At 45.1% G+C, this 26,085-nt stretch overlaps 1 protein-coding gene across 13 annotated transcripts in view; it reads left to right on the forward strand.

Annotated features, from left to right (window-relative positions):
- The window catches only part of cadm1 (cell adhesion molecule 1), a 266,547-nt gene that overhangs the window by 217,698 nt on the left and 22,764 nt on the right, over nucleotides 1–26,085 (forward strand). For 4 of the 13 annotated variants that reach the window (XM_062961273.1, XM_062961275.1, XM_062961272.1 and 1 more), the window contains exons 7-9: nucleotides 599–771; nucleotides 4,498–4,581; nucleotides 20,747–20,779. In XM_062961273.1, coding sequence (XP_062817343.1) covers nucleotides 599–771; nucleotides 4,498–4,581; nucleotides 20,747–20,779 — 290 coding nt within the window. Of the gene's footprint in view, nucleotides 1–598; nucleotides 772–4,497; nucleotides 4,582–18,041; nucleotides 18,725–20,746; nucleotides 20,780–26,085 lie in introns of those variants that run through there. The other 9 variants (XM_062961277.1, XM_062961281.1, XM_062961276.1 and 6 more) reach the window with 4 other exon arrangements.

The following is a 26,085-nucleotide window of genomic DNA, read 5'->3' on the forward strand; positions in this document are numbered from 1 at the left end:
CCACTGTGCATTTCCCCTCCATTGTGGTTGGTTTTCAAAATACAAGAAGTGACTTGCAGTTTCTCAAGTTTCTCCTGGCACAAGAAAAAAATATGAGAAATATAAGAAGAAGGAGAAAACGAGTTGGAAGAAAGTACGAAGGATACCAAACATGCATATACGCTAATAAAAGCGGCCATATTTTAAGCGGCTGAGGGAGAAAAGGAAAAGGGCCTGAGGTTGTTAGGAATGGTGGGAGTTGGAGTCCAAAACACCCGTGGCCCATGCCTTTGTCCTCTTGGAACTGGACACTTCAGTCAATCAAGGGATCATCTGCATATCCACGTTGTGGGAGCCGAAGTCCAAAACATCCGAAAGGCCCAAGTTGGCCCATGTCTTTGTCTTCTTGGAACTGGACACTTCAATCAAGGGGTCATCTACATACCCACGTTGTGAGAGTTGAAGTCCAAAACACCTGGAGGGCCCAAGTTGGCCCATACCTGGTCTAACCATAGTTTGATGAGAATGTCATTGCGCTGGAGGAATTGGCATTGACGTTCAGCTCTTTATCCGTCTCTCTGTATCTTCTCTCTTTCCTTTCTTCCTTCCTCCTCGTTAGGCCTCTGGATGTGACGTGGATCCGGGTCGACGACGAGATGCCCCAACACGTTCTAGTGTCCGGATCGAACCTCCACATCGAGAGCCTCAACAAGAGCGACAACGGCACCTACCGCTGCGAGGCCTCCAATGAAGTGGGCACCTCCTTCTCCGATTACGTCCTTTACGTCTACGGTACGTGAAATACGTGACTGTCCTCCTCCTCCTTCTTCCGGGCGTGGATTTCCTTGGCGCTCGTGTTTCAGGGCAAGCGGGAGGGACAGAGGGAGCTCTTGCTTGAGTTTGTTGCTTCGGGAAAGAAACGGGGACGTCTCATCGGAGCAACGCCTTCTTGGGTCCCTTCCCTTTTCACCTCTTGATGCAGAATATATTTTCCCTCCCATATCAGGGAGGCAGCTCTTGCCCTGATCTGTCACCGAGGGCTTGTTTGGGAAGCTGGAAATGCTGTCAGGTGCCACAGAGGTCAAAACCCATTGGCCGGAGGTGGCGAGATAAGAGCCGTCTCTTCTTCGCAGTCCGCTCATCTCCCCATTTGTATTCCGTTCAGTCCCGTACATTAATAACACCTGAAGGAAGTCTCCCCCTCTCTTTAGCAAGTTAAATGCCTTGAAGACACAGACAGATAATGCAACGCGGGGCATAACCTGGAAGGAAAAGCTCCACCTTCAGTCGCCCTTAAGCGTTTGCTATGGTATTTGTCTTGCTATTCTTCAATATTTTTGCTCTCAGTCTTCTGTTTTGCAGGACTCTGGTTAGGAAAACTGGTTAGGAGGGGACTGTTGTTTACAATCCTGGGCTGTGAAATGTCACCATATGTGTCAAGGCTTCCAAATAATGAATGGTTTGAGGTGCTTATGTTGGTTTCTTTCCCATCTAGATTTCCTTTCATGGGGTTTTGGGGTATTCGATTCCCCTCTACTGGGTCTTAGGGTGTTAGAGTCCCTTCTGTAGGATATGAAAATGTTCAGTTCCCTTCTGCAGGTTTTTAGAGTGTTAGATTCATTTCTTTCGTGTTTGGGGACATTAGAGTCCTATCTATAGATATTTAAGGTCTCTGATTCCCTTCTGTAGGGGATTTACATCCGTTGCTTTGTGCTGAAAGTACAAGGCGGGATTTGTGAGCCCTTCTCTCCTCTGTACAGGGCTTCTTTCCTTCCTTCACTTGTATTTGAGTTTTTGAAGCCTGCAATGATGTAGACCAGACATTCAGGAATTCTCTTTCATCATTGTTAAGTGTCAGGTTTATTGGAAACACTCAAGAAACAGAGAGATACAAATTACAGTCAGGGCAAAGTGGATCACCTTTGGCTGCAGAGAGGGACTCCGGAGATCCTACCCAAAGGCATTTCCTTCAGAGAACTCCTTGTATGTGGCATTGCCATGTTAAAAGCTTTGGTTTCCATCTGTATGTGTGCTTCAGGCCTTGGACTGTTATATCCCCCGCTTTCCAAAATATGACCGAAAAGTGACTAGAGTGGAAGGTGTAAGGGACCGAGCAAAAGTTCACAAAGCATGGTCCAAAGATGGCATGTGGAGACCAGGTTTCCAAAAATTGAAAACCCCCCAAAAAAGCATTCATTTGCGTAACTTTTTCAACCTACTGGGCCATTTAAGGTCCCTTTTCTGGAACAAGAAGACCTTTATCTCACCCAGAACGTTCAAGGAAGGAGACAAACTATTTGGTGCCCAGAAACGGACCTGAAGGGGAGAACCCGCCCCCAATCGTGGTGCCCCTCCCACCGTCCCGCAATGCTTAGCCCCCTTTTGCCAATTAAAGGCATTCTGATCGGATCAAAAGGGAGGAATTTCTCAAGTTCTGGATTATTCTCGGTTGTCACGTGACCTTTTTGTGCCCAGAAATGGACCTAAAGGGGGGAACCCAGTCCCAATCATGGTTCCCCTCCCACCGTCCTATGATATTTAATTCTTTATTGCCGATTATAAGCAAGCAGATCGGATGAAAAAGGAGGAATTTCTCAAGTTCTCAATTCTTCCCCTTTATCACGTGAACTTTTTGTGCCCAGAAATGGGCTAAAGGGGGGGGGAACCTGGCCCCGATCATAGGTCTCCCCCGTCCCCTAATAACTAATTCCTTTTTGCCAGTTAAAAGCATGCCGATTGGATCAAAAAGGAGGAATTTCTCAAGTTCTCAATAATTCCCTGTTCTCACATGATATTTTTTTGCCCAGAAATTGGTCTAAAAAGGGGGGCAACCTGCCCCAATCATAGGTCCCCCCACTGACCCCTAATGACTAATTCCATTCTGTTCATTAAAAGCATGCTGACAGGACCCCCCAATGGGAACGGCCCTGACTCAGGGCCCTCCATCCGACACATGGGGGGCCGGGGCCCCTTGGCGGAGTGTTACCTGGCCGCCCGCCATGGCTGTTCCCCCGGCAATCCCTCTCGTCCAGGTGACAGCTCCGCGCTCGCTCTCTCCCCCGAGGAAAGTTGTGCCAAACACAATAAAGGTGAAGCACATAATTAAAGTTTTGGAGGTATTAATTAGAAAATCTGAGAGCTCACTCGGAGAGATAAAAGAGGAGCAGATGTGTCGGCGATGAGAAGTTTGACATGCTCGAGATAAAATCCAAAATCAAAAGCCTCCGAACTGTTTCATGCTCCATTATTGCAGATTCATTCCCGAGTTCAAAGTCTGGCGCTCTACTTTATGCATTCGGTTTGATCATTTGGGCAATGATATGTTGGGGGGTTGAGAAGGCGACCGGGGGGGGGGGGCGGATTTCCTTCCCATATCTCTCCTCTCTACCCACAACAAGTTCACACAAATGAAGGAAGGAATTTCTTGTGCTGTCTGTTCTTTATGCATATTAGATGCTCCTTAAGATTGTTTGCTGTTACCTTTTGCAGGTCAAGTATCTTCTAGACCAGGGAAGATACTCATTTCTTCCTTAATTCCTTCCCACACAAAAGGGAAAGGGTGAAAACGTGCAGCCCCCCCCCCCCTTCATCTTTCTCCGTCGGGGCCGTTCAAGGGGACTTGATAGATGAGACCAGAGCACGACGCCTGAGCCCTGGCCGAACATTAATATTTATACATCACAAAAGACATTGACTCTGTTTTAAAAGAAATCTCGCTCAAATCTTCCATGCATCCAACTTGGTATTTAGTCGTGACATTCTCGTTCCCTTTTGTATTTATTACTGGCTTAGAAGTAGTTTTATATCCTGCTGGGATGTATTGATGCAGGGGAGAATAATGAAGTTAACCGCTCTGGAGAGAAAGAGAGAGAGAGAGAGAGAGAGAGAGCGGGAAAGGGGGAAAGAGAAGAAAAGAGGGAACGTATTCATCTGCTGTTGATATTTAGTCTGTTAAGCACAGCGGGGTCCCTCCGTCCCCCCTCCCAGACCCTAAATTTTTTTTTTGTATTTTTCTCTTCTCGAAAAAGCCATAAGGAAGACAAAGCGCTATTGTCGGTCTTATCCTTTTGCAAACAGTCCACGAATCGTTTGTTTGTTTGTTTGTTTGTTTTGAGGGCTAGAATTTTTTATATATATTTTTACCTTCATTTCTTCTTGCAGGGTTTTCCTATTCCATCTCATGCTTTTGCATCTCTGACTAATGTTTTGCGCTGCTACGCCTTGTGTCTGCCCGTTTGCGGGAAGGGAGGATTCGTGCCCGGAAACACGCCTCCGTTCGGTTAATCCGGAGTCACTCCGGACTCAGATTCGGGCATAACCTCCTCTTCTTCCTCCTCAAGCTAAAACCTAAAAATTTGAAGCAGGGGCATATAACCATCATCCTTTGTTTTGCTTCTTTGTTAATTTTATTGACCAGTTTTGCGTCCTGCTCATTGCTTTTAATTTGCTTATTTTTTGTTTCTGTTTCCTTTTCTTTTTGTTTTCCTATTTGTTGTTTTGTTTTATGTTTTTATCTAGATTCCCCCACAACACTCCCTCCACCCACAACAACCACCTTCACTACCATCCCTACCACCACTACCACCACCACCACCGCCACAGGTACGGTACTTTCATAAACATGGGGTTAAAGAACCCAGATATGTGTTTGTTTATCTCTGTATCAAGGGGGAGGGGACAGTTGTGGGAGATGGAATAAGAGTCTAGAAAGGGAGAAACTCCCACCCCATTTATCCCGTTATGGATTTATTTTGTCTTTTTCGTTTGGCCAATGTGATGTGACCAAAAAGTGGTCAAAGTTGTGAATCCCCGGAAAGTTTTCCCTACCACTAACGGAGGGCCCTTCCAGACAGGCCTTTTATCCCAGGTTTTCCGTTTATCCCAGATTATCTGGCCGTGCGGAATCATATAATCTAGTTCAAAGCAGAAAACCTGGGATCAGATACTTGAATATAGGGTAGGCTTGTGCCCGAATCACTGTTAACGAAAATATTTGTAGTTTTCGGAGGGCCGTTTTCGTTTAATTTCCGAAAACAAGGGGAAAGTGAGAACCAAAAGACCAGTGAAACAAATATTTTCAGAAAGAGTTAAGTTCACAAAATAACTGAGGCAGGGGGATCTGTGGCATCTTTTTTTCTCCTCAGCAGAAGAAGCCTCCGCCATTTTTTCTTGGAAAGTTACCTCCTCCTCCAGAGAAAACCCTGGGGAACCCGCTTTCCCTGTGGCACTAGCAATGGGTGGCTATTGAAAAGTTCCTCTCGGAACATGATGACAGTTGAAGTTTTACTCTCTCTGTGTCTCAGCCAATAAAAAGCCTGGTGGTGTTCATGCTTTGGTTGGCTGAGAGTGGACATAACCAGTAACCAGAGTTCCCAGAACCCTCTCTTGCAGTATGTCTTATTTTTAAAAATGTTATGGTTAAAACTTTTTTAAAAATCTAAAAAATCAGCATATTGGTGAATTGTTTCGAAACTTGGCAGGCCTGCAGTTGTAAGTCGGGTCTACAACTGAGGTAGGTTTGACTCAGATAGGCCTTAAAATGGCCAAGGAGTGAGCCTTTAAAGTTTTCCATTGCAGCCAATGGGCCAAATCTGCCGAATGAAACGGTACCCCCTCCCATTTTGGGTAACTTTCCAGTAAACAAAATGCGAAGTCAGGCGAAAAACGGATCCGACAACGGCATGCCTTTTGGCCTGAATGCACATGCCCAATATAGGGCCTGTCTGGAAGGACCCTTATAGGGATGTAAATATATGGCTATTTCAACCTCCCTTGGAAGAGTGGGTCATTTCTGTTGATTTTTTTCTCCCCAATTGTAGGAGAAAACTAGTATTTCTGTTCCCTTTGTGCCTGGTATTCATACATCTTGGAAGTATTTTGGGAAATTACTCTGTACACAGAAACACATATTGGGGTTTTGCATGAAAAATGTATGCAGCAACAGTGTTTTTGATACACTTTTCCACTTCTCAGTTTGCAGAAAGCGATGTGTTCTTTTGCAGCTATTTTCCTATTGATATCTATAAAAATTCCCAAATGCTTTTCCCTGAATCAAATGTGTATTTGTATGTATGTCTGTAGGAATGATTCAGGAAAATGTCTTGGGCCTTTTTTTTTTGCATGAAAAATATTTGAAAATACACATTTGTATGAAGAATAATCTGTTTGTAGTGTGATTGCGCGAGGGATTTTGTACATAAATGGTTTGGATTTGCAAATATTCTCCAGTCTTGTACAAAATCTTCATCATTGTTTCGAGAAGCATTTTTCATGTGAATGAGCTGTTTATTGTACTAGCCATAGGCCACGTGAAAGACATGGTGTTTGTGAAAAATTCCCCTTTCATGTGTTTCTACGCAGAATGATTTCCTGAAACACTCGGAGGTGTGCAAATTCTGGGCAAAAACTGTACAGAAATCTCACCTTTATGTTACTGGTCCCAACTAGGTGTCCCAATGGTTGAGGAACCCCTTATTCAGTTGGGGGCAGGTGGGCAATGACGACAAATATTCTTTCCATTCCCTACCATTGGATAGCTTTTCTCTAATGCAGAAGCCGAAGGCGTCATTAAGTGATTATTGGACAAATGGGGTCCAGCTCAATTCAGATTAATACTCCCCCCCCCCTTTAAAGGTCCTAATTCTTCCTTTTGGGTTTCCAGGGGTGCATCTGTGGCCTCTTTCTTCACTCCAGAGAAGCAATTGGGTGTCCTACAGCCTCTTTTGTGTAATGCTTTCCAAAATTAGTTCCCTCCCAATGTTAAATCCCTCATCCCCACCAGAAACCAGTGCCTCCAATGGTTTTTTATCCAACCCTCCCTTTCTTTTGTAACCAGTCCATCTCTTCCTCCGATAACAGATAACTTTCTTTCTTCCAGCTGCCAAATCCATCCTCCATTGTCATCTCCATCCCCTGGTTTGCTTCCATTTGCAGTGTTCACTCCCATTGTGCCCCATTATTCTCCCCCTGCTTTTCAGTTAAGACGTGGTGCCAGTCTGAACCTGGTACCGGAGCGGAGATGTGCTGTTTTTCCATCCTGGTTGTGATATCCCCTTTGCTCATAATGACAATGGTGGCCAGTATGCGTCGCTTTGACAGTCACGGTGCCTTTACTCCCCGTTTCGTTCCCGTCCTTGGACTCATACTTTTTTTTTGCTTTCTCTGATATTTGGAATTAATGATCTGTGCAAATAACAAAAAACCTTTCTTTCCAGTGTGCCTTAACGACCACTTTCCGTTGCGCTGTCTAGCTGTTCGCCTCGTTACGCTTTTTTCCCCCCTCCTTCTAGGATCTTAAGAAATCAGAATGTCTCTGGGTCCCTGTGCATTCCGAAGATGCCAATGCCAATGTGCGGGAATGGCATGTAGTTTCCACCCATTTGTGGGGGTAGAACCCAAAGTAATGTTCACATAAGCCTAACCAAGGCCTGCAATGCTCCGTGGATGCAGGAACTGGAGTTGTGGCATTGTGAGGAGAGTGTGGGATCTCTCCATTCTTATTATTCCCATGCTCACGTCTTGGACACATGAAGTGTCCTTGGTTTGGAGCTGTCATGGCAAGTTCTATGTCTTCCAATAGGAAGCAAGCTTCACCATCCTTAGCAAATGTGCAGAACAGATATATTTTTCCTCCCAGTTTCAACCTCCAGGTTCTGCTTCCATATAGTTTTCTGGCCACGACTTCCTTGTTTGTTGGTGGCCATCAGGTTGTTGCTCATCCTATCATAGAAGACTTTCACTGTGTTGCTGCTCATTGTGGTTGCGTCACAGAAGACATCCCTTCTCCTTGATTTTCCCTGTTCCTCAACCTCCAAGACGAGAAGGTGCAATTTGATGCACTTTGTGTACAACGGGCCTCAGTATATGCTGAGGTTTGGCTATCAAAGACCTTCTCCATGGATACCAAACTCAGGTTCAATGGTGTCTCAGATGTCAAGGTTTGCTTCTTGGATTGTTTTGGAGGGGAATGTTGTCAGACCTTGGGTGGTGGAATCCATGAATGTGGAGAACCAACGGTATTAAGAAAAGTATGGCAACCCAAGTGGTACTTGGCCAATAAGTCAAATAGTCCTTTGAGTCGGAGAGTCTAAGAAGGAAGGAAACAACCAGGATTTTGAGGAAGGATTCTGGTCCTTATGGAGGGAAAGGAGTTAGTGAAATCCCAGGAAGCAGATACAGAAGTAGATATAAATATGGTGGAAGGGATGACTTGAATGTCAAGGATCACTCTTCCTGTTGTACCCAGTCTCAAGCTACAAGGAGGTGGTTGTTGCTGTTGTTGTTGTTATGTAACCCTAACCATCTTCTAGGTCAGTGGTTCTCAACCTGTGGGTCCTTAGCTGTTTTGGCCTCCAACTCCCAGAAATCCTAACAGCTGGCAAACTGGCTGGGATTTCTGGGAGTTGTAGGCCAAAACATCTGGGGATCCACAAGTTGAGAACCACGCTTCTAGGCCATTAAAAGATGACCATGTGGACTAGTCCCTCAAGGTTCCTCATCTTTGTCGACCCTTTTGCCAATTGCTATTGACCCCAGCCAGAATATTCCTGCTTCCCCCAATAGACTCACCTTGGTCTCCAGGAATTGATTCCTTCCCCTTCTCCTCTTTGTTTGCTGTAGTTGTTGTCGCTCTCACCTCTTAATTTAATCAGGTTTCCTCCTAATGCCTCTTCCGTGCTGATTCTGTGGGTTTCAATTTCACTAGGTTCCCCTCTGGATGATTCTAACTTCGTTTGTGTGTGTGTATCTCTATATATATATTTCTTTTAGAGGAAGAACGTTCCTCTAAAGAAAACAACCTCGACAGTCTAATCCTCCATTCCGGAGTTGATTTGTAGCTTAATTTCGTTGCAGGAAGTGTTGCTGACAAGCGGTAATATCCCTCGTAGCAAGTTGTGTGTCCTTTACTTTGGATATTTCCCCTGTCCGCTATCTCCGGTCACAATTCGGAGACGAACAAATGCCTTTGCGCCATAAGAATATTATGGGGGGATTCTGAGCATTTTGTGTTTTAATGTGAAGGAGTGGAATCCATAGTCTCATCCTCTTAGGGTCCCCTTGGCTTTGGCTGGCTGGCTGTGTTTCCAGTCTCATTTATTTTAGTCAATTGTTTTGCATAAATTTGCATATCACTACATCATAAGTGATGGAGTAATTATTATTTTTTTCATAGCAAGAAACATGCTTTCCTCACCATTTACTATAAGTGTTCCCCTTGTCTATGAAGAGATGATAGAAGGACTGCCGCTTTCGATAAGCATATATGCGCCTTAGTTAGTTGTGAAGACCTTGGCTTAAAGTTGTGGTCCGTACCTATCATTCGGTCAAAGGGAATGAGCTAGAGACCTGCAGATACATTTGCACACTTCAGAAGGCCCTTCTCATGCTGTGCTTAGCCAAGACCCTTTCGCTATGACGCTCCAGAAGCTCCGGTAAGTAACCAAAGTCTTTGTTGAATTTGGGATGTCTCAGTATCGCTCTTTCAGCAGAAGATGGTGACTATAAAAAGGGAGGAAGCGGGATGGGATGCCATTGAGTCCATTATGACCAACCACAAAGTCTTGACATGGGTTTGGTTTGAGTAGATGTAGACCAGGAATGGGCCAACTTTGAATTGTGGGAGTTGAAGTCCAAAACACCTGGAGGGAGGACCGAAGTTGGCCCAGGCCTGGTGTGGACTATACTCATGTACGAGTCCATCTCATGTATAAATCGAGGGCAGGTTTGGTGGCCAGGATTATGGATTTTGATAGGAATCGTGGATAGGAGAGGGACATTCCGTGGAGAGGCAGGAAGCACCAATGTCAATGCCATTTTTCCAACCAGGCATTCAAACGCTTCCTAAAAGAGTGCCATATGCAATCCTTTTCAACTCACTCAGTTGCTTTCATCTCTCCCCTTGGCTCCCAACAACTCTGGTAACATCGGAACCCCAACAAATCCCGTTTTCTGATAGATGGGATCTCGCCAACTTGCCACGTCTTAGTCAACAAGCTCCTCATGCAGTTATCTGATCCCAAAGGCTTGATTCCTCCCCATGTGGGATTTAACCTGGGTCCTTCAAATGGGCAAAAGGTTAGAGAAGGAAGCATCTCTCATCTCCGTTCTTAAATTTGCCATGTTTATTACGGCCTGACAAATGGACCAAATTTCCGTTCTCTCGCTGCCGACCGCGGCGCTTTGGAGCCACCCATTAGCCTTAAAAGCTTCGGCAGCCAAACATCGGTGATTAAATGCAGGCATAAAACCTCCAGGAATGTATTTTTCTTCCTGCCGTGCTAAAGGTTTGTGTAACTGAAAACCATCCTCCGAATGAAATTAGCATAATTACCGGCGTTTTAATGCAGTCGTCGCGAGGAAAAATGCTTTCCTAAAAGCCTCAAGGGGCAACAGATCATTTCGGGGTTCCCGTCGCCCTCCGCCGGGGTGCCGCCTGTTGCCAAGGCTGCTCTTTAGAAAGAACAATTATAGATGATGGTGGTGGTGATGATAGTGATGATAGAGCAAAAAGGCCCATAAGACCCAGTGGGTAGAAATCCGAGCTGGAGACCCATGTTTGTTTCCCAGGTGACCTTGTTGACGTCTCTTGCTTTCGCCATTGAGACGGCTAAGAGGTGATGCTCATGGGTTGCCAATACTGCACAGAAGTAAACCAGAATGCATTGAAAGCCCACTTTCGTTTTTTAAAAAATATTTTCAGTGTTAAACTATAGGGTTTGAGCTGTCCTGCAACCCTTTATAAAGGGAATTCTAGCTCCTGGAGAACTTCCTGGCCATGTTGGAGGGCTAAGAACAATAGTTTGGGTCAAAGAACCTTGAAAATTGGAGGGGAAACATCTTTGTAGACCCATCCTTCATTAGAGAGTTGACCCTTTCAGTCCTCAATCACAAATCTCCAGAAGGTCCTTTTCATGGCCTTCAGAAGCAGAAGATGATGGTCTCCTCGTATGTATTTGACCGTAAGTCAGAAGAATTTGCTTCCCAACTTTTGCTTCTTTTCTTCAGGCTTGGACCTAATTCATTCTGCAACCAGAAAAACCTCATTATAGGTTGAGCAACTTCCAAAATACTCTAAAATCAGAAATTATCCACATGGTTGGCTAAGACAGTGACACCTTTGCTTTTCTGGTGATTCTTTGTGCAGAGATATTGTTTTGTGCACAAAATTATTTTAAAAGTTTGTTCAAGGAATAATTACCTTTAAAATACGTAGATATGAAACATCAGTGAGTTTCATTTTTAGACTTGAGGCCCCGCTCCAAGATGTTTCAGTATATATAAAAAAATATGCAAATATAGATATTCCAAAATCGGGAAGAAAACGTAAAATCCAAAACATGTCTAATCCCATGGAGAGATGGAAAGGCCTGGAAAAAATCCCAGAAAATGGGGGGAGACTTTTTTTTCAGGTTTTTTTCTGAATTTCTCTGAGTTTTTCCTTTTTTCGCATTTTTTCCAGCCCTTCCCATCTTTAATCCAAGCACCTTGGATATTCAACCTGTCGTTACTTTCCCCAAAGCTTCGGAAAAGCATGTAGGGAAATGGGGCCGTGTTTCCCAGAAAGTCCATCATTTCATGAAATGATGACTTATATCATGTTTGATGAAGTCATGTTGATATATCATGCTTATATCAGTAGATGAAGCCATTCAATGCAAATTAGGGTGATTAACTGCAACATTCACACTGGCCTCCAACTGACAAGAGTTCTTCTCTCACCCTGGACTTTCCACAGATATATATAAACCTTCCTTGCTTAGTTTCTCCATACCTCACAACCTCTGAGGATGCCTGCCATAGAGGTGGGCGAAACGTCAGGAGAGAATACTTCTAGAACATGGCCATACAGCCCGGAAAACATACAACAACCCTATGACTTATATTCTACTCAAATACTATGGTTTCCCATGAGGTGCCATCAGGGTCCCATCCTACGGAAAATGTGGTTTTCCAGTTGAGAGATGGGTCGCGAAAGGGACCCTAAGAGTGACCTTTTGCGATGTTCCTTGGCTGTTCTTCAAGGCCAGGCCATCCTTGCCATCTCTGTGCCGGTAGTGCCTCCTTTCTTGGGTATTTTCCGCTGTAATGCCAACCCGTCCCCTCCCTCAAAAGCGGCCCTTTTATATCACTTCAAAATGTCCTTGTAGCTTTGTTCATTAAGATGTACACTCCGATACAGCGGCGCATGCTGCATAATTTAAATTGCCCCTGGAGTTTTCTCTCGGAAATACTCCGTTTGGACAGCTGTTATTTCCTCGGAGATAATTAAAAAGTTCTTAATATTTGTAAGGGGGAGAAACAGAGCCCTCCTCCTCCTCCTCTTTGGGGGCTCAGGACAATTGTGTCTGGCTGTGTTTGTGTACCTTGAGTTCTCTTCCCTCCTCTCTGGGCGATGGATCAATTTTTCTTCTACTCAAGTACGCCAGTAATTATTTGTGAGTATTGCAGAAACGTGTCTTACAGCTGGGTCTCGTCTCTCGCTTGGTTTCCATGCTAATAGCATAAAGGATGTCCTCTGTGTCTTTACAAGGAGACCTTCATGTTATTGTTGACATCTTGGATTCTGTCTGGGTTGGAGATTGTATGACGGACCCACAACATCTCTCCAAAACTCTACCATCCCAGAGCCCCAAAATATTATCTCCTCACCCCTCTCTGGAAGGCATGACAACAACCACAGTAGAGATTTATTATGTAGGTCCTCCATTTTTGTAGTAGTTAGGAGCACAAGACACCCACAAAATTGAAAAACACTATATTTTTACTTGCAAGAACATCTCACTAGGAACCTCTATGGTGACTCTGTGATCATTTTTTGCCAGAAATTGACTATAGTGTTGTCCTGGAAGAACTGGAAATCCTTAGACAAGTTTTCTCTCTAGCTATCCATAGGTCCTCCATAATGTGATGAAATGGCCTCATGGGTTTAGAGTCCAAGTTCCATGAAATATAAGTTGCTGAGCTGCAAGAGCCCAGAATCTTGCTTTCTTGCCCTCCTTGGAGGCTTTTTGGAAGGGCCAGTTTGGCCATGATGGGAAACGGGAGCTGGAAGAGATCCCGATCTTAGTAATATATGCGGAATTTATCACTAGGTAACCCCAGAAAGAAATCTGGACATTTTCCAGCTAGGATGAGTCCCATACTGTTGAGTATGGTCCATTCCACCCACAACACGACCCTGGGTCACCTGAATCTGAAGCCAAGACTGATTGGAGACCAAAACCTCCTTGTGTTGCTTAACAAAAGCCAGTGTTCGATTGAGCTCTTTCAATTATCATCAGCAGATGAGAGAAGAATCGCATTAGCTTGAACAAGCTCTTGCACGTCCATTAGACATGTTGATTCAAAAGCTTGTTTTATCATCAGGGAAGGATAAATAGGTTTGAGATTCTCTTTGAACACGCCTGCATTAGGAGCATTAAATGGACTTAAATATCCCAGATCCTCCCGGGAAGGGGCTCGTATCGTTTTCACGCCTCTCTCCCCAGCCCACCACCCGCCTTTTTTGGAACATCAGAAGTGACCACGGCCAACCCTTCCCTCTGATTCGTGTCGCATTCTCCTCTCTGTGTTGCAGCCGTGGCTTGAACACATTCCCCAAGGCACTTTGCAAGCTGGTGCCAAAGGAGTTGTTCCCTCTAACCTTCAGTCCCCACAAATTATTTATTGTTTTCATCTCGGCTTTCTGGGGAGCCTTCCTTGTGTCCCTGGTAAAATGTCAAGTTAATTTAGAGTTGATGCGGTGCTCTCCTGACATTTCCATCCACGGTGACCACATTGAAATGGAAGAAGGGAGGAGGAGGAGGAGAGATCTAAGGGAGGAGGAACGGAGGATGCTCCTTTCAGTTGCTAACCGACAAGGATGTGTTTTGGCTGAACGGCTCTAGACTTCATCCTCTAGTCCACTGGAAGAGGAAACCATTCAATGGACGGGAAAGAGGCTGAACACAATGGATAGCTAGCAGAGGTGTGCGAAATGGCAGAAATCCGTTCCGGGTTTTGTTTCCAAATTTGGATGGCCCGTTGGGGCTATCCAAGGTGCTGAAACCTAACGGCAAACCAGGTTCAGCACCTTGGAGAGCTCCTTGGAGGTTTACTCTAAAAGCCTATAGTTTTTCAAAATTATTTCAGAAAATGGGGGGAGTCGTTTTGGATGTGAATTTCTGGAATTTTTTTTTTTTTTTGTTACCGTTTTGTTCTATTGGCAGCAATGGAATAACTTTAAAGGCTCATTTCTTCATCTGTCATGATGAAACTTGGGACATTTGTAGAACACATTTACCATTGTAAGCCTACCAAGTTTCAGAACGTTTTGTTCATCCACTGATTTTTTGGAAATTTAAAAAAGTTTTTGCAAGTAACTTTCTTAAAAAGGAAAACTACGGGAGGGATTCCCTTGAATTTCTACATAATGGGACAACATATATAGGGCATCATTCCTCCTAGGTTTCAAAACTTTTCGCTCATGCATTGATTTTTTTAAAAAAATAAATCTCTCACCTACTGAGAGAAGCCAACGGTAGGGATTTCTGGAACTTGAAGTCCAAAACAACCTCACAACAGGGAAGGAGAATGGAGAGGAAATCCAGCCTTGTGAAGAGCATCTGATTCAGCAAGTGTGACTGCACTCGGCCCCATCGTCCCCACAGAGAGATTGCTTTCTTGGGGGAAAACAGTCAGGATACTAACAAAATACTAACAAGCTTTTCCAGAATTTCATGGGGGTTCTGTTTTGTTTTGTTTGGGTTCGAATGTGCTCAATTTCGAGTTCGTAAGTCAAATCGTAAGTACGGATTTTGCTGAACTTAGTACGACTTACGAATCGTGTCCAAAACGTTGCACACCTCTAATAGCTAGTGGCCATCAGGTCCAGGGGAATTTCCTAACTTGGGTTTCCTTCTGGTTTCTTTCTTAGTAGGCTCTCAGTTAACCTGAAACCATGGTTGTTGGTAAGTGTCACATGCATGTCATTTCTGGAGGGTCCTAACAAGGTCATCCAAAGGGGTCTCCAGTCTAAATTGCTTGCTGCTGTTTTTCCTTGCTCTAAAATAGGCATGGGCAAACTTGAGCCCTCCAGGTGTTTTGGACTTCAACTCCCACAATTCCTAACAGCCTACCAACTGATAGTGCTCTGTTTTAGCATCACAGGTACATCGGGCTGGCTCTCTTGCTCACCCAAAACATTCATTCTGCAACACACTAGAACTTGGTAGTTTGCATTGCATTGCATTGCATTAGGAGCATGCAAAGAGTGTGCGAGGGGCATTTCCGGCTTTAACAGAGGTTCTAAATGGAGAGGAAAGCCTGGAGAGAGAGAGAGCCGTGTGGAGTGAAGCATTAAATCTCAGCCCAATATGCAGCGCCACGCTTCAGAAAATAATTTTCCATGCTACACAAAACCCCTAAACGGACCCAGATTGTTTTTGGGAAACATCTGGTCTGCAAATGAAGGGATCTCGTGGGTGCCGTACAAACCGGCCGCTCGGCAGAACGCTTCCTTCCGAAAGCGGCTCTCGGAAACGACGCTTTGTGACAGCAGTACAGGGTTCGATCCCTTGCTGTTCCATTGGGGCGACTTAGGAAGCCCTCCTTTTTTCTCCAACCCTTCTGCCACTCTGGTGGAGCTATCCAAGGTGCTGAAACCTACCGGCAACCCAGGTTCAGGACCTTGGAGAGCTCCTTGGAGGTTTGCTCTAAAAGCCTATAGTGTAGATATGGACAAACTTGGGCCCTCCAGGTGTTTTGGACTTCAACTCCCATCATTCCCAACATCCTCAGGCCCTTTCCTTTTCACTGCAAGGCTCAAGTTTGTCCATGCCTGGGATAGACCATTCAGCTCCACAAATGAGGGCTCTTCCAGGCCAAAGGACCCATTTTCTCTTCTGGCAGACAGTACGGCCCAGGTAGGTGATCGAGACGCAAAGGCGTTTGGTGTAGAAGGCAACACCCAACATAATTATTCTCAACTGTTTATTATTTAGCATCTCTAGACTGGCAATAGCTCATGGCAGAGGCTCAACTTTGCAGAACAACATTTGGTGTTTTTGGGTGGGGAAGTCGGGTTGGTTTGTTTTAATCATGTCCTTGGGTTTTTCTGTTCTCCTCGATGGAGACTGTTCTGCTGGAAACGGCGGACTCATTTTACGGATTAGCTTTTAAAACCCTTGGTCCTTCTCACTCAGCACACAGTTTTGTGTTGGAGAGGAGCCATCTGAAGAGATTAGGAGGCGCCACGAAGGAGTTGGAACGCGGCTGTTTCAACCGAGTGTTGGCCAGCTGTCTTGCAGAATGTGGGTTGTGTGTTGTTTGCATGCACGGGTATTGAGGCATTGATTCAGGCCAGCGTTGTGCCAGTGCGTTAGGTGGTTGCGCTTCTGTCCAAGTTGCACATCAGCCGCAAAGGAGGTCGGGCAGAGTGAATGTGGTTTTTCCAGGAAGAAATGGCTCCATGCCCTGCTGAAGAGCTTTGTTTTTAAACTTCCTCCTTTTTTTGATCAAGCCTGGCATTTTCCAGGCCCCTTTAAAATATTTCCCCGCTTTTAAGTGGTCCCAATTTATCTACTCACATTTTGCTTTTGAACCGCTAGGTAGGCGGAAGCTGAGCTAAAGGTCAGGAGCTCACCCTGACCTGGGCTTCGAACTGTCAGCCTCCAGATTGACAAGATTTATTGCAGCTGGTGGTTTAACCTGCTGTGCTAAAGCCCGTCCGCCCCCCCATAGCATCTCCATGTCCTGTACCTTGATCGAGGCAATATATTTGGCTTTTTGAGCATTAAGTATTGATCTGTGGAGAGTGTTAGATGGAATGGGTGGTTGGAACACTCTTCCGCACCTAATAAATTTTGTTTAGTGCTACTACTTTGCACAGGGCGGCATTGGGTCATTCTGTATGTGTACATCATATTTGTGCCCTTAGCGCTATGGAGCGGACCTTTCCTCCCTCATCTTTCTCCTTTTTTGGACCCCTCTCTTGTTGACGACAGCCGGAATATCTCTTCCTTGGAGTCCTTAGAAGTGCGGGCAGTGGTTGGTGGGCGCTCTTTGCGCAATTGTGAGGCAGGGATTATTCTGGATGTCCTCGCTGCCTTCTGAAAACGAAGCCGTTCCTCCCAGGGCATCACTGTCAGAGTGCCTTAAAGCTGTCTCCCACCCAAAACACAACCCACCCCACTCTTCCCCAAGGGCTGACCTCTGCTTAACCATGGGGAGGGTCTGGGTTGAACTTGGGCTGTTTTAACCCATAACTGCTTTGTTTCCTACCGCGACCATCCAGCTCATCTGCTAATCATAACTTTGCCATTCCAGCTGCAGCCAACATGGTGTTGTTTGACGCTGAATATCCGTTTCGCCCTTAACTTGCTTGACAACTTTGTGTTCCGTTTTGTTTGGTTTGTTTTGTTTTTGTCCGTTCCTTGCTGATCTCTGTCCCAGAATGGGAAAAGCGAGCTGCACTGTCCACCCAGAACCATTTTCCTTGACTAATCCTCTTTTTCCAGCACGTGAACAGAAGGTGCCGGTCCGCAAGAACTGCCTTCTCAAAGCGGAAGCGTGCAAAGCTCTTCCCACCCACCCCTCCCACCTCCAAAAATGAAACCCTAAATCAGTTGATCATTTGGTGGGGAGGGCAAGATGAAATTGCAGGAGTTAATGCAATGCAACGTCCAGAGTGTTTAACAGGGCCATCCCCATATTGAACCCTTTACAACATGAAGCTCTCCTTGGGGTTAAGAGTGAGCCCACCCCGAACCTTGCCTTTTCTCTCCCTCTTACTTCTTTGGGGCCATAGCTTTGTCCAGACCCCCAGCATAGGATGCACTTGGGCCAACTTACTAATTTTGTGTGTCTTGAAACGGAGGATGGGAAATGCCAGGGGTATACTGATATTGTCAAAAGCTTGATACAAGTGCCTATTTCTATTGTCCTCTCCCCACTTCGATCTTTTTAAAAATGTCCGTCCGTAAGTATTGTGCATTTTTCCCCATGTGGGTAATATACGTGTATTGACTTGTGTTGTCTTGCCCTTTGGTCCGGAAAGGTAAACGTACACTCTTCCGTTTGTTCAGTCTCTAAAGGAAAGCATCCCTTCCTCCCTATTAAGTGGAATATTGGGCCTTCGTTGGATTCAGAGGGTCAAAGAGAGCAATCGACTCCATGGAGTGGTCTTTGGTTACCATAAGACTCAAGTCCTAGGATAGTTGGTTGGCTAAATTGCCTGTCCTAGAGCCTTGCGTACAGGTCTGCCTTCGTTCATTGAAACATTGCCTACGCTGAACCAAACTCAGGCGACCAGGGCCTTCCCTTGAAGCCTGTGGTTCTTCAGAAATGCCAGAACACCTTCCTGACCAAGTGGTTTCAAGCAGTTCCTTTTGTGCTGCTGCTGGAGTTTTGTAAACATTGAAGAACGGTATCTGTCCACATATAAAATACCCCCAAAAAATCAATTTTTGTCTTATTTTTTGCCTCCAGGGATTGTGGAGGCATTTTGGGAATTTGGAGGCAACATTTTGAAGTCTGGAGAGACTTCCTGTTACTAAAGAAAATTATCCTGGGGCTATAAAAGGAGCAAAAGGTTTCCAGAATGCCTCCAGAACCTGCTAGGGACATTCTGATGTCAAGAACTTGTTTCCTGGGACCTTATCACATTGAGAGATACTGCGTTTCTATCGGTATTCATCCCGTATTTTTTAGGACTGGATAGATACTTCATTCCGATGGGATGCACACTGACCCCATCACACCCGATTCTTACATTTTGGACCTTTAGATTGTTACTGGCTCCTCCCAATCTGTTCAAATGCCTCCCTGGGTCGCTTTTTTGCAATTTTATTTTTCTAATCTTGTGCAATGGCACAACTTGAAAGTCCCTAACTACCATTCTTGCGAGATTTGAGCTGACGGGATGCATTTGGATTTGACAATCAGAAACAGTGCCAAAAGTCATGTGATAAGACACCCTTCAGAATCACGTTCAAAGAGTCTCATGAATGGAGTATATCCCAATGTGATGAGGTCCCTGGATGCCACAAAAATGGCTCCTCTTTGCTTATCCTTGCTGAGTACCTGGATGTCATGCCAGTGTCTAGGGCAGGCATGGGCAAGCTAGGGCTCTCCAGGTGTTTTGGACTTCAACTCCCACAATTCCTAACAGCCTACTGGAATTGCGGGAGTTGAAGTCCAAAACACCTGGAGGTCCCAAGTTTGCCCATGCCTGGTCTATGGACAGAGTTAACATAGAGCCATCCCAGTTCCATAACAGTAGACTATAGACATCTACTGGGATAGAGCTGCAGACATTTTTAGTCTCCTGCTATGGAGGCCATTATCTCTATACCCAGATCCAGGCATGATTCTTACACGGTTTTCTAAACCAGAAAAGGTTGAGTTGGTCTGTATGAGAAACGTGGCTATCTGTCTACATAAAGCCAAGGAGAACCCAAATGGAAGTCCAAGGTGCCTCCAGTCCAGATATATTCTTTGGGGAGATGAACCCCACAGACAGCACAAGATATGGGCTCCAAGTCCAAAGATGGAAAAGAACTCTTTTGCTCAGGAGACACAAGAGAGAAAACCGCCCGGTCCCCTTTCCAGGTTTGGCGCCATCAGACAAATCCCAACCTCCAGCTGAAAGTAGGTTTAGCAACCCATCGGCCCTTGAGGCTTTTTTAATTCACTGTTGCATAAGGGCTGTAAAACAACACCAGGAGAGCTGGGCTGTTTTGTTTTGCGAGCCACATTCCTAGCAACAGGGATCCCCAGAAATGCTCTTTGGAATCGACCCACCACCTCGAAATGGGAATCTTTGCAGAGAGCAGTGTGGGTTTCTTTGCAAAGATGGGGTGTCTCTGTCTCTCTTTTCCCCGCTTTCCGCACTTTGCATGGCTTGCCAAGGGCAAGGCATCGCTCCTTTCCTTGCAGACCTGTGAATGCAGCTACGCCGGGGGCATTCACCCCAAGTCAACCTGGCATGGGTATTTTTTCGGATGCAAAATGCTGGGTTGCATCTGCGGGCGTCCTTTGCATGAGGAACGGAGCTGGGGAGCCAAGGCCATGCCTAGGAAACATAGAAAGCAAAAGGGCGTGTGCATTTGACAAAGGCAATGTCTGAATGGATGAAAGCTTTTTCCTGGGCTGCACTCCGCTTTCACGGGAGATTATCACACGACGCTGTTAAAGCACGGCATCCTGAGATTTGCAGTTTAGTAAGACCCAGGACAACAAGGGAGAGTGTTAAAGGTCCCTCCCTAAACTGCAAATCCCAGGATTTTGCAGGAAGCAGACATAGGATATGAAACGGAGTCGCAATGCCATGATGGCGTCGCGTGATCGTCTCCATTGTCCGGAGCCCTTTTTTCCTCTCCTTGCAAGAGCTTTACCGCTCCAGTGTCTCCTCCCACTTTGCATGTCTCCCTTTCCAACGCTCCACGAAACAACGTCACTGTTGGCAGAAAGAACAGCAACAGGGCCCCAAAAACCAAGCAAACGGGGGGCCCGTCCCCTCCTTTGGGTTCCCTTTTGGTCCCCTGCTCCCCCTTTTTCCAGGCTCACGGCTTCGTAAGCTCAAAGGCATGTCTCTTTAAAAACAGTGCAACTCACTTCAAATGCTTTTTGGCTTTTATTTCTATTATTATTATTATTGCTTGTCACGCAATTGTTCTTTGAAAGCTTGCTCATATATTATCTGTTTCCATTTTTTTTCCATTTCCCTTTTTTTGCATGCCGTCCCTCCTGTCTCTTCCTTCCCTCCAAAACCCTCTGTTCCCGTGTGTAGACACAACGGCGGAGACAGAACCGGCGGTTCACGGTTGGTATTGCATTCCTGTTCTTACCTTTTTCTTTCTCTCTCTCTCTCTCTCTCTCTCAGCAGCAGCAATAATAGCAGAGCTGAGTGGCAACGCAAGCTTTGGGGGGGAAGAAACCCCGGAGGATTTGGGGGGGGGGGGTGGAGAAACAACAACAACAATACTGATACAAGTTTAGGCAGAATTGCATATCAAGTGGGCATCATGATCCACTCTGCAGGCTTTGCAAGGATGCCTCGCCTTGTCATTCTGCAAGTTGCTCCTCCTATTCGTATATCTAAGATACGGCATTGCAGCCCCGTACGATCTTCTATTCTGCATTCAAACTCCATTGTGGGTCAGCTCATGGTCCAATCTAATGATTTCGGGTCCATCATTTTTTGTCAAATATCCCTTCCTAAAATTCACCACAAACGGGTTAGTTCCATCACAGGTTGTGGGTCAGTAGATGGAACCTTAACTACCTGTCATTCATGTATTATTAGCAACTATTTGCGTTGTTTGTATACAGTCTGGCACCACTTGAACTGCTGTGGCTCGATGCTGCTATGGTGTGATGGGAGTTGTAGTTTTGCAAGGCCTGGCGCCTTCTCTGCCTCACCAAGCCTCGACTCTCAGGATCACGTTGCATTGACCCACAGAGTCTCAAAACTGCAGTATGAAGCGGTCCCAGATGCCACAAGGAGCAAGAGCAGGCGGAGCGGCTGAGTGATGCAAAGGACCCAGAGAAGGCATCTCACTTTGGAAAGACTGCGCAAGAAGGACGTAATAGTCCCACGAAGCAGTTGATGCAAGTTGTTGTGCGCGAAGGCTGTGCTTCGGAATGCGACGCACCCAAATGCAAGGCGTTCCCCTTGAATCCTTTCAACTAAGCAAGAAGAAAAGCTGCTTCATGACTCTCGGTTTTCCAAAATAATAATAATAATAATAATAATAAAACTTTATTTATACCCCGCCACCATCTCCCCAATGGGGACTCGGGGCGGCTTACATGGGGCCACGCCCAAAACAATACAATGTAAACAGCATATAAAAGAACAGCACAACACAATACAATAAACAAAACAGTAAATGTGACCCAGTCTCACTATGAACCTTAATATGGACAAGCTTGGTCCAAGAGTTGGGTGGACTTTGTAAATGGTCCATAATAATAATAATAGTTGGGTGGACTTTGCAAGTGGTCCATAATAATAATAGTTGGATGGATTTTGTTAGTATTCCATAATAATAATATTTCTTATCTGCCTCTGTTTGTGTCTTCAGGCAGATCACATCCTGATTAAAACTCATAAACATTGCAAAAATTAATAATCATATACATTGCATATGTGAGGATAGGTCATAGATTGGAGTCCAGCCCCAAAACTAGGGTGAATAGGACCACCTTAAGTCCGTGGCTTCTACTGAAGTTCTCTTTTGTCCCAGAGGAACCATAATAATAATAATAATAAATAATAAATAATTTATTTGTTTGACCAGTCATATGACCATTTCAAAGTGCAACATAAATAAAAACAAGGCAAAAAGGATGGGAGGACAGCAGCTGATCTTCTGTTCACCGTCAAAAGCTTATTTTCCTGATTCTTCTTTCAGGAAATGTGTTCTTTTCTTGATAGCTTTCAGGATATAAAGGCTTACTCTGATTATGGTGGACCTTTCTTGTCCTTGCAAGAGGACTGTCAGAAGATCATTTCTGTTGGGGGCCCTAAAATTAGATAGTAATGGATGTAAATATCTGTGTCGAAGTTCAGCATATGCTGGGCAATCAATCAAAAAATGTTCGATATCTTCCACTCTTTGTTCTCCCCAGACACAAAATCTCTCATTTCTTGGGATGTTACAGAGGAACCAGTATAGCTTTCCTCGATGATGGGATCTCAAGGTTCCATTCAAACCACCCTTAATGATAGAAAGATCCAAAAACACAAAGGAGGAGAAGCGTTAACAGCTGAGTTTTGAGACATCCTGACCTAAGTTTCCACCAATTTACATTACGATAAGAGCAGACATAGTGGAAATGACCAAGTTTTGACGTCACAGATGTGTAATCAGCACTTTTCGACTCCAGTGACCGAAGAACTCCAGCAAGTGGCAATTTGCTTTCAGGACCTTGGAGAGCTCCTGGAGAAGATAGGAGTTGCTCCAGCAAAAGTCAGGATGGAGTGATTGGGAAACAAGTTGACCACCATCAATGTCCTTGTGCTCATCTGTACTTCGAAGTGCATACATAACCACAGATGTGTAATCAGCACTTTCTACTCCAGCGACCGAAGAGCTCCAGCAAGTGGCAATTTGCTTTCAGGACCTTGGAGAGCTCCTGGAGAAGATAGGAGTTGCTCCAGCAAAAGTCAGGATGGAGTGATTGGGAAACAAGTTGACCACCATCGATGTCCTTGTGCTCATCTGTACATCAAAGTGCATACATAACCACACACATACCACTGTCGGCTGTTAGGAATTGTGGGAGTTGCATTCCAAAACACTTGGAGGGCCCAAGTTTGCCCATGCCTGTTGTAGAGGTATGCCGGTCCCACGGAGCTAAGTCAGGTAGCATTAATGCATCCAAAGCAAAACGGAAAGGACATCATTTGGAGAACAAATCTGAGCCCTTGCTATAACTAAAGAGCAGGACTTTGAAAATAACCCAAATATGACACAAGTGTCCATTGATTTCCCCTAGTTTTGGAGTCTTTGAATTGTGGATACATTTGGCGAAGTGGATATATGACTGAATATGATGGCAAAGTACCTTTCCAAAAAATTAAGCTGGGGTCGGTCATTTCTGTTCTCCCGCGTGATCCTCCCGTGGTTTCTTCCCAAGCTTGCGTTGCCAGAAGTGTGTATGACACGTTGACCGGGCATTTCTTGCGTGTGGGCCATTTCGTCCAAAAAAAAACAAATGTCCCCAAATGAGAGGAAGCATGTCTGTGGAGGGTGAGAAATGCATGACGGGGCATGGTCAACAAACCAACCAACCCAGAAATCAATACCAATTCCAAGGGACTGAAAATTAGCCTTGCCATTGAATTCGCACCCCGAGGATGGAAGGGCATTGCAAAAGAAAGGAGTGCTTGGTTGCATGCATGCAGAACATAAGAGCTGCCCAGTCTTTGTATTTTGCAGGATTTGGAGCAGCCATGCATGGGCACAATGGCAGCACGGGCGCTTCGGCTCCATAGAATAGAGCCGAGGCCTTAAAACGTCAGGATTTCTCTGTGTTCCTTCTCTCCCCATCCTGCCTTTCCTCCCAGTTTTCTGCATCCATCTCCAGATTTCCAATAACAACAGCATGCTCACGGCTGGCGTTCGAGCTTCTTCTGCTTGCGCTTCGGCAGCTTTTTGGCATCCCCTTTCGGGAAAACCCGTAATGAGTTTTGAAGAAGGAGGCTTTGGGAGACCAAGGTCTTTCCACAGGCCAGTCCTCTCCAAAGAACTGGGCCGATCCCTTTCTTTCTAAGCCTTCCCAGAATGAGGATGGGAATCCCAAAGATGGGGAGAAGGACGCAAAACGAGGGCATTGCCCCCAAATAAGTATCTCCCCCACTGTGATTCCTTTCTCCTTTTCTAGCATTGCAGCCACTGAAAAATAATTTGCGCTTAGAACCATCATAATTAATAATAACACTATGTAACACGATTTTTGTTCTTGGGTTATCAATGTCGTTTCCTAATTAGTTCTATCACAACAACATGTGGAAAGCATATTAGACTTCCCAAACGTCATTCTGGAGGGACATCATCGCATTTGGCGATAGTTCGTCAATGAATATCTCATCATTGGATCTCAACCAATGGTATCCACAACAACAATGTTTCTGGAGCATAACAACTCCTTTCAAATTAAGGGCCTCACAATTAAACAAAAATTTTGAAACATAGTGTAATTAATAATATTAGTAATGATAATGACGGTGGTGGTTCAGTTTGTTGTCCTCACATTCCCTGGGTCACCATACCTCCCTCTTCTCTATGGAGGCCTACGTTGCATTTCTGGATTCTCCAGGTTTTGAAAAAGTTACTGCAATGCTAGAAATTTAGAAACGAAATATCATGGGGGTCTTGAGGATTCCTATTGGGGTGGCCATGCCTTCATTTGTAGCTTCCATACCAAAGGTACACTTTGGAGGAAGCAAAGGGGAGAAGCATTTAGGAAACACAACTAAGAGAAAGAGATAAACTCCCTCAAAAGCTTCCTAATAAGGCGCCATATGCAATCCCACATATTTGGGCACAACTTCCAAAAAATTCCTTTAAGAATGTAGTGTCCACGTGGCCAAATCCTTTGGTATCTCCACTGGTTTCACTAAAGAAGTCGTTGTGAGCCCCTCGTCCAAGTTCTCAGCAGTGTTGAGGAGACTCCTTGGACCTCTTCAATCCCTGCCCCATTTTTACCAACCAGTCTGAACCAAAGCCCTGTTCTCCTTCCAAGGTCCGTCCCTAACCTCTGAGCATTTCACAGTGTTCCTCATGCCACAAATGAGGGTGTGTTTCCCAAATATCAGAGAAATCCCCACAAGTGAGTCATCAGCCATAGGGATACAGTGGACCAGCCCATTCCGCTTTCCAACTGCAATTCAGCCTGGAGATTGGATTTCGGCCATCGTGTTGTCATTTGAATTTGGGAACAAAATGTGTCTTCAGTCATCACCGAGGAAGAGATGCCAAATCCCTGTCATCCTCAAAGCTGATAAAGGAGAGTTTGAGCAGAAAGCTTGATCCAGAATGACAACCCTAAAATCATTTTCAACAAAGAGCACAAAACGGTTGAGCAGCCGAGTTTTTGCTAAGTAGCAGTTCAACCCTATTGATGAGAAATAAAATTATGGTTGAACGAAAATAAACTTGAACTTTTAGCTGAGAGAAGGTTGGATCCAGTTGGCAGCCCTAGTTGGGATAGACATTGAGATTAGAGTTAGTACCAGTTGTGATTTCCTTAGGGATGAAATTGGGGGCACTGCACGCATACTCCAGTATAACCAGTAGCAGATCCCACACAAACTCTCTGAATGGAGGGAACTAGCAGGTTTGTCCTTGTTGGCCCTATATTCCCTAAAGGTTCAGATCCTGTCTGATCCTGGAAGTTCAGTAGAATCAGCCTTCCTCGAATGGGAGAAGGTCATGGGCTCCATCCTTGAGGAATCCTTGCCCAAGAAAACCTGATGAAAGTTATGGGGTCACCATAAGTCAGTTGGCGACTTGAAGGCGGATATATTCTAAATCAGTTCTTCCCAAACTCTGATCCTTCAAGTGTTTTGGGTTTCAGCTTCCAGGATCTGAACATTGGCCTAAGTAGGTGAGGCTGCTG

This window comes from Anolis carolinensis, unplaced genomic scaffold, assembly GCF_035594765.1.
Source record: "Anolis carolinensis isolate JA03-04 unplaced genomic scaffold, rAnoCar3.1.pri scaffold_8, whole genome shotgun sequence".
NCBI lineage: Eukaryota > Metazoa > Chordata > Lepidosauria > Squamata > Dactyloidae > Anolis > Anolis carolinensis.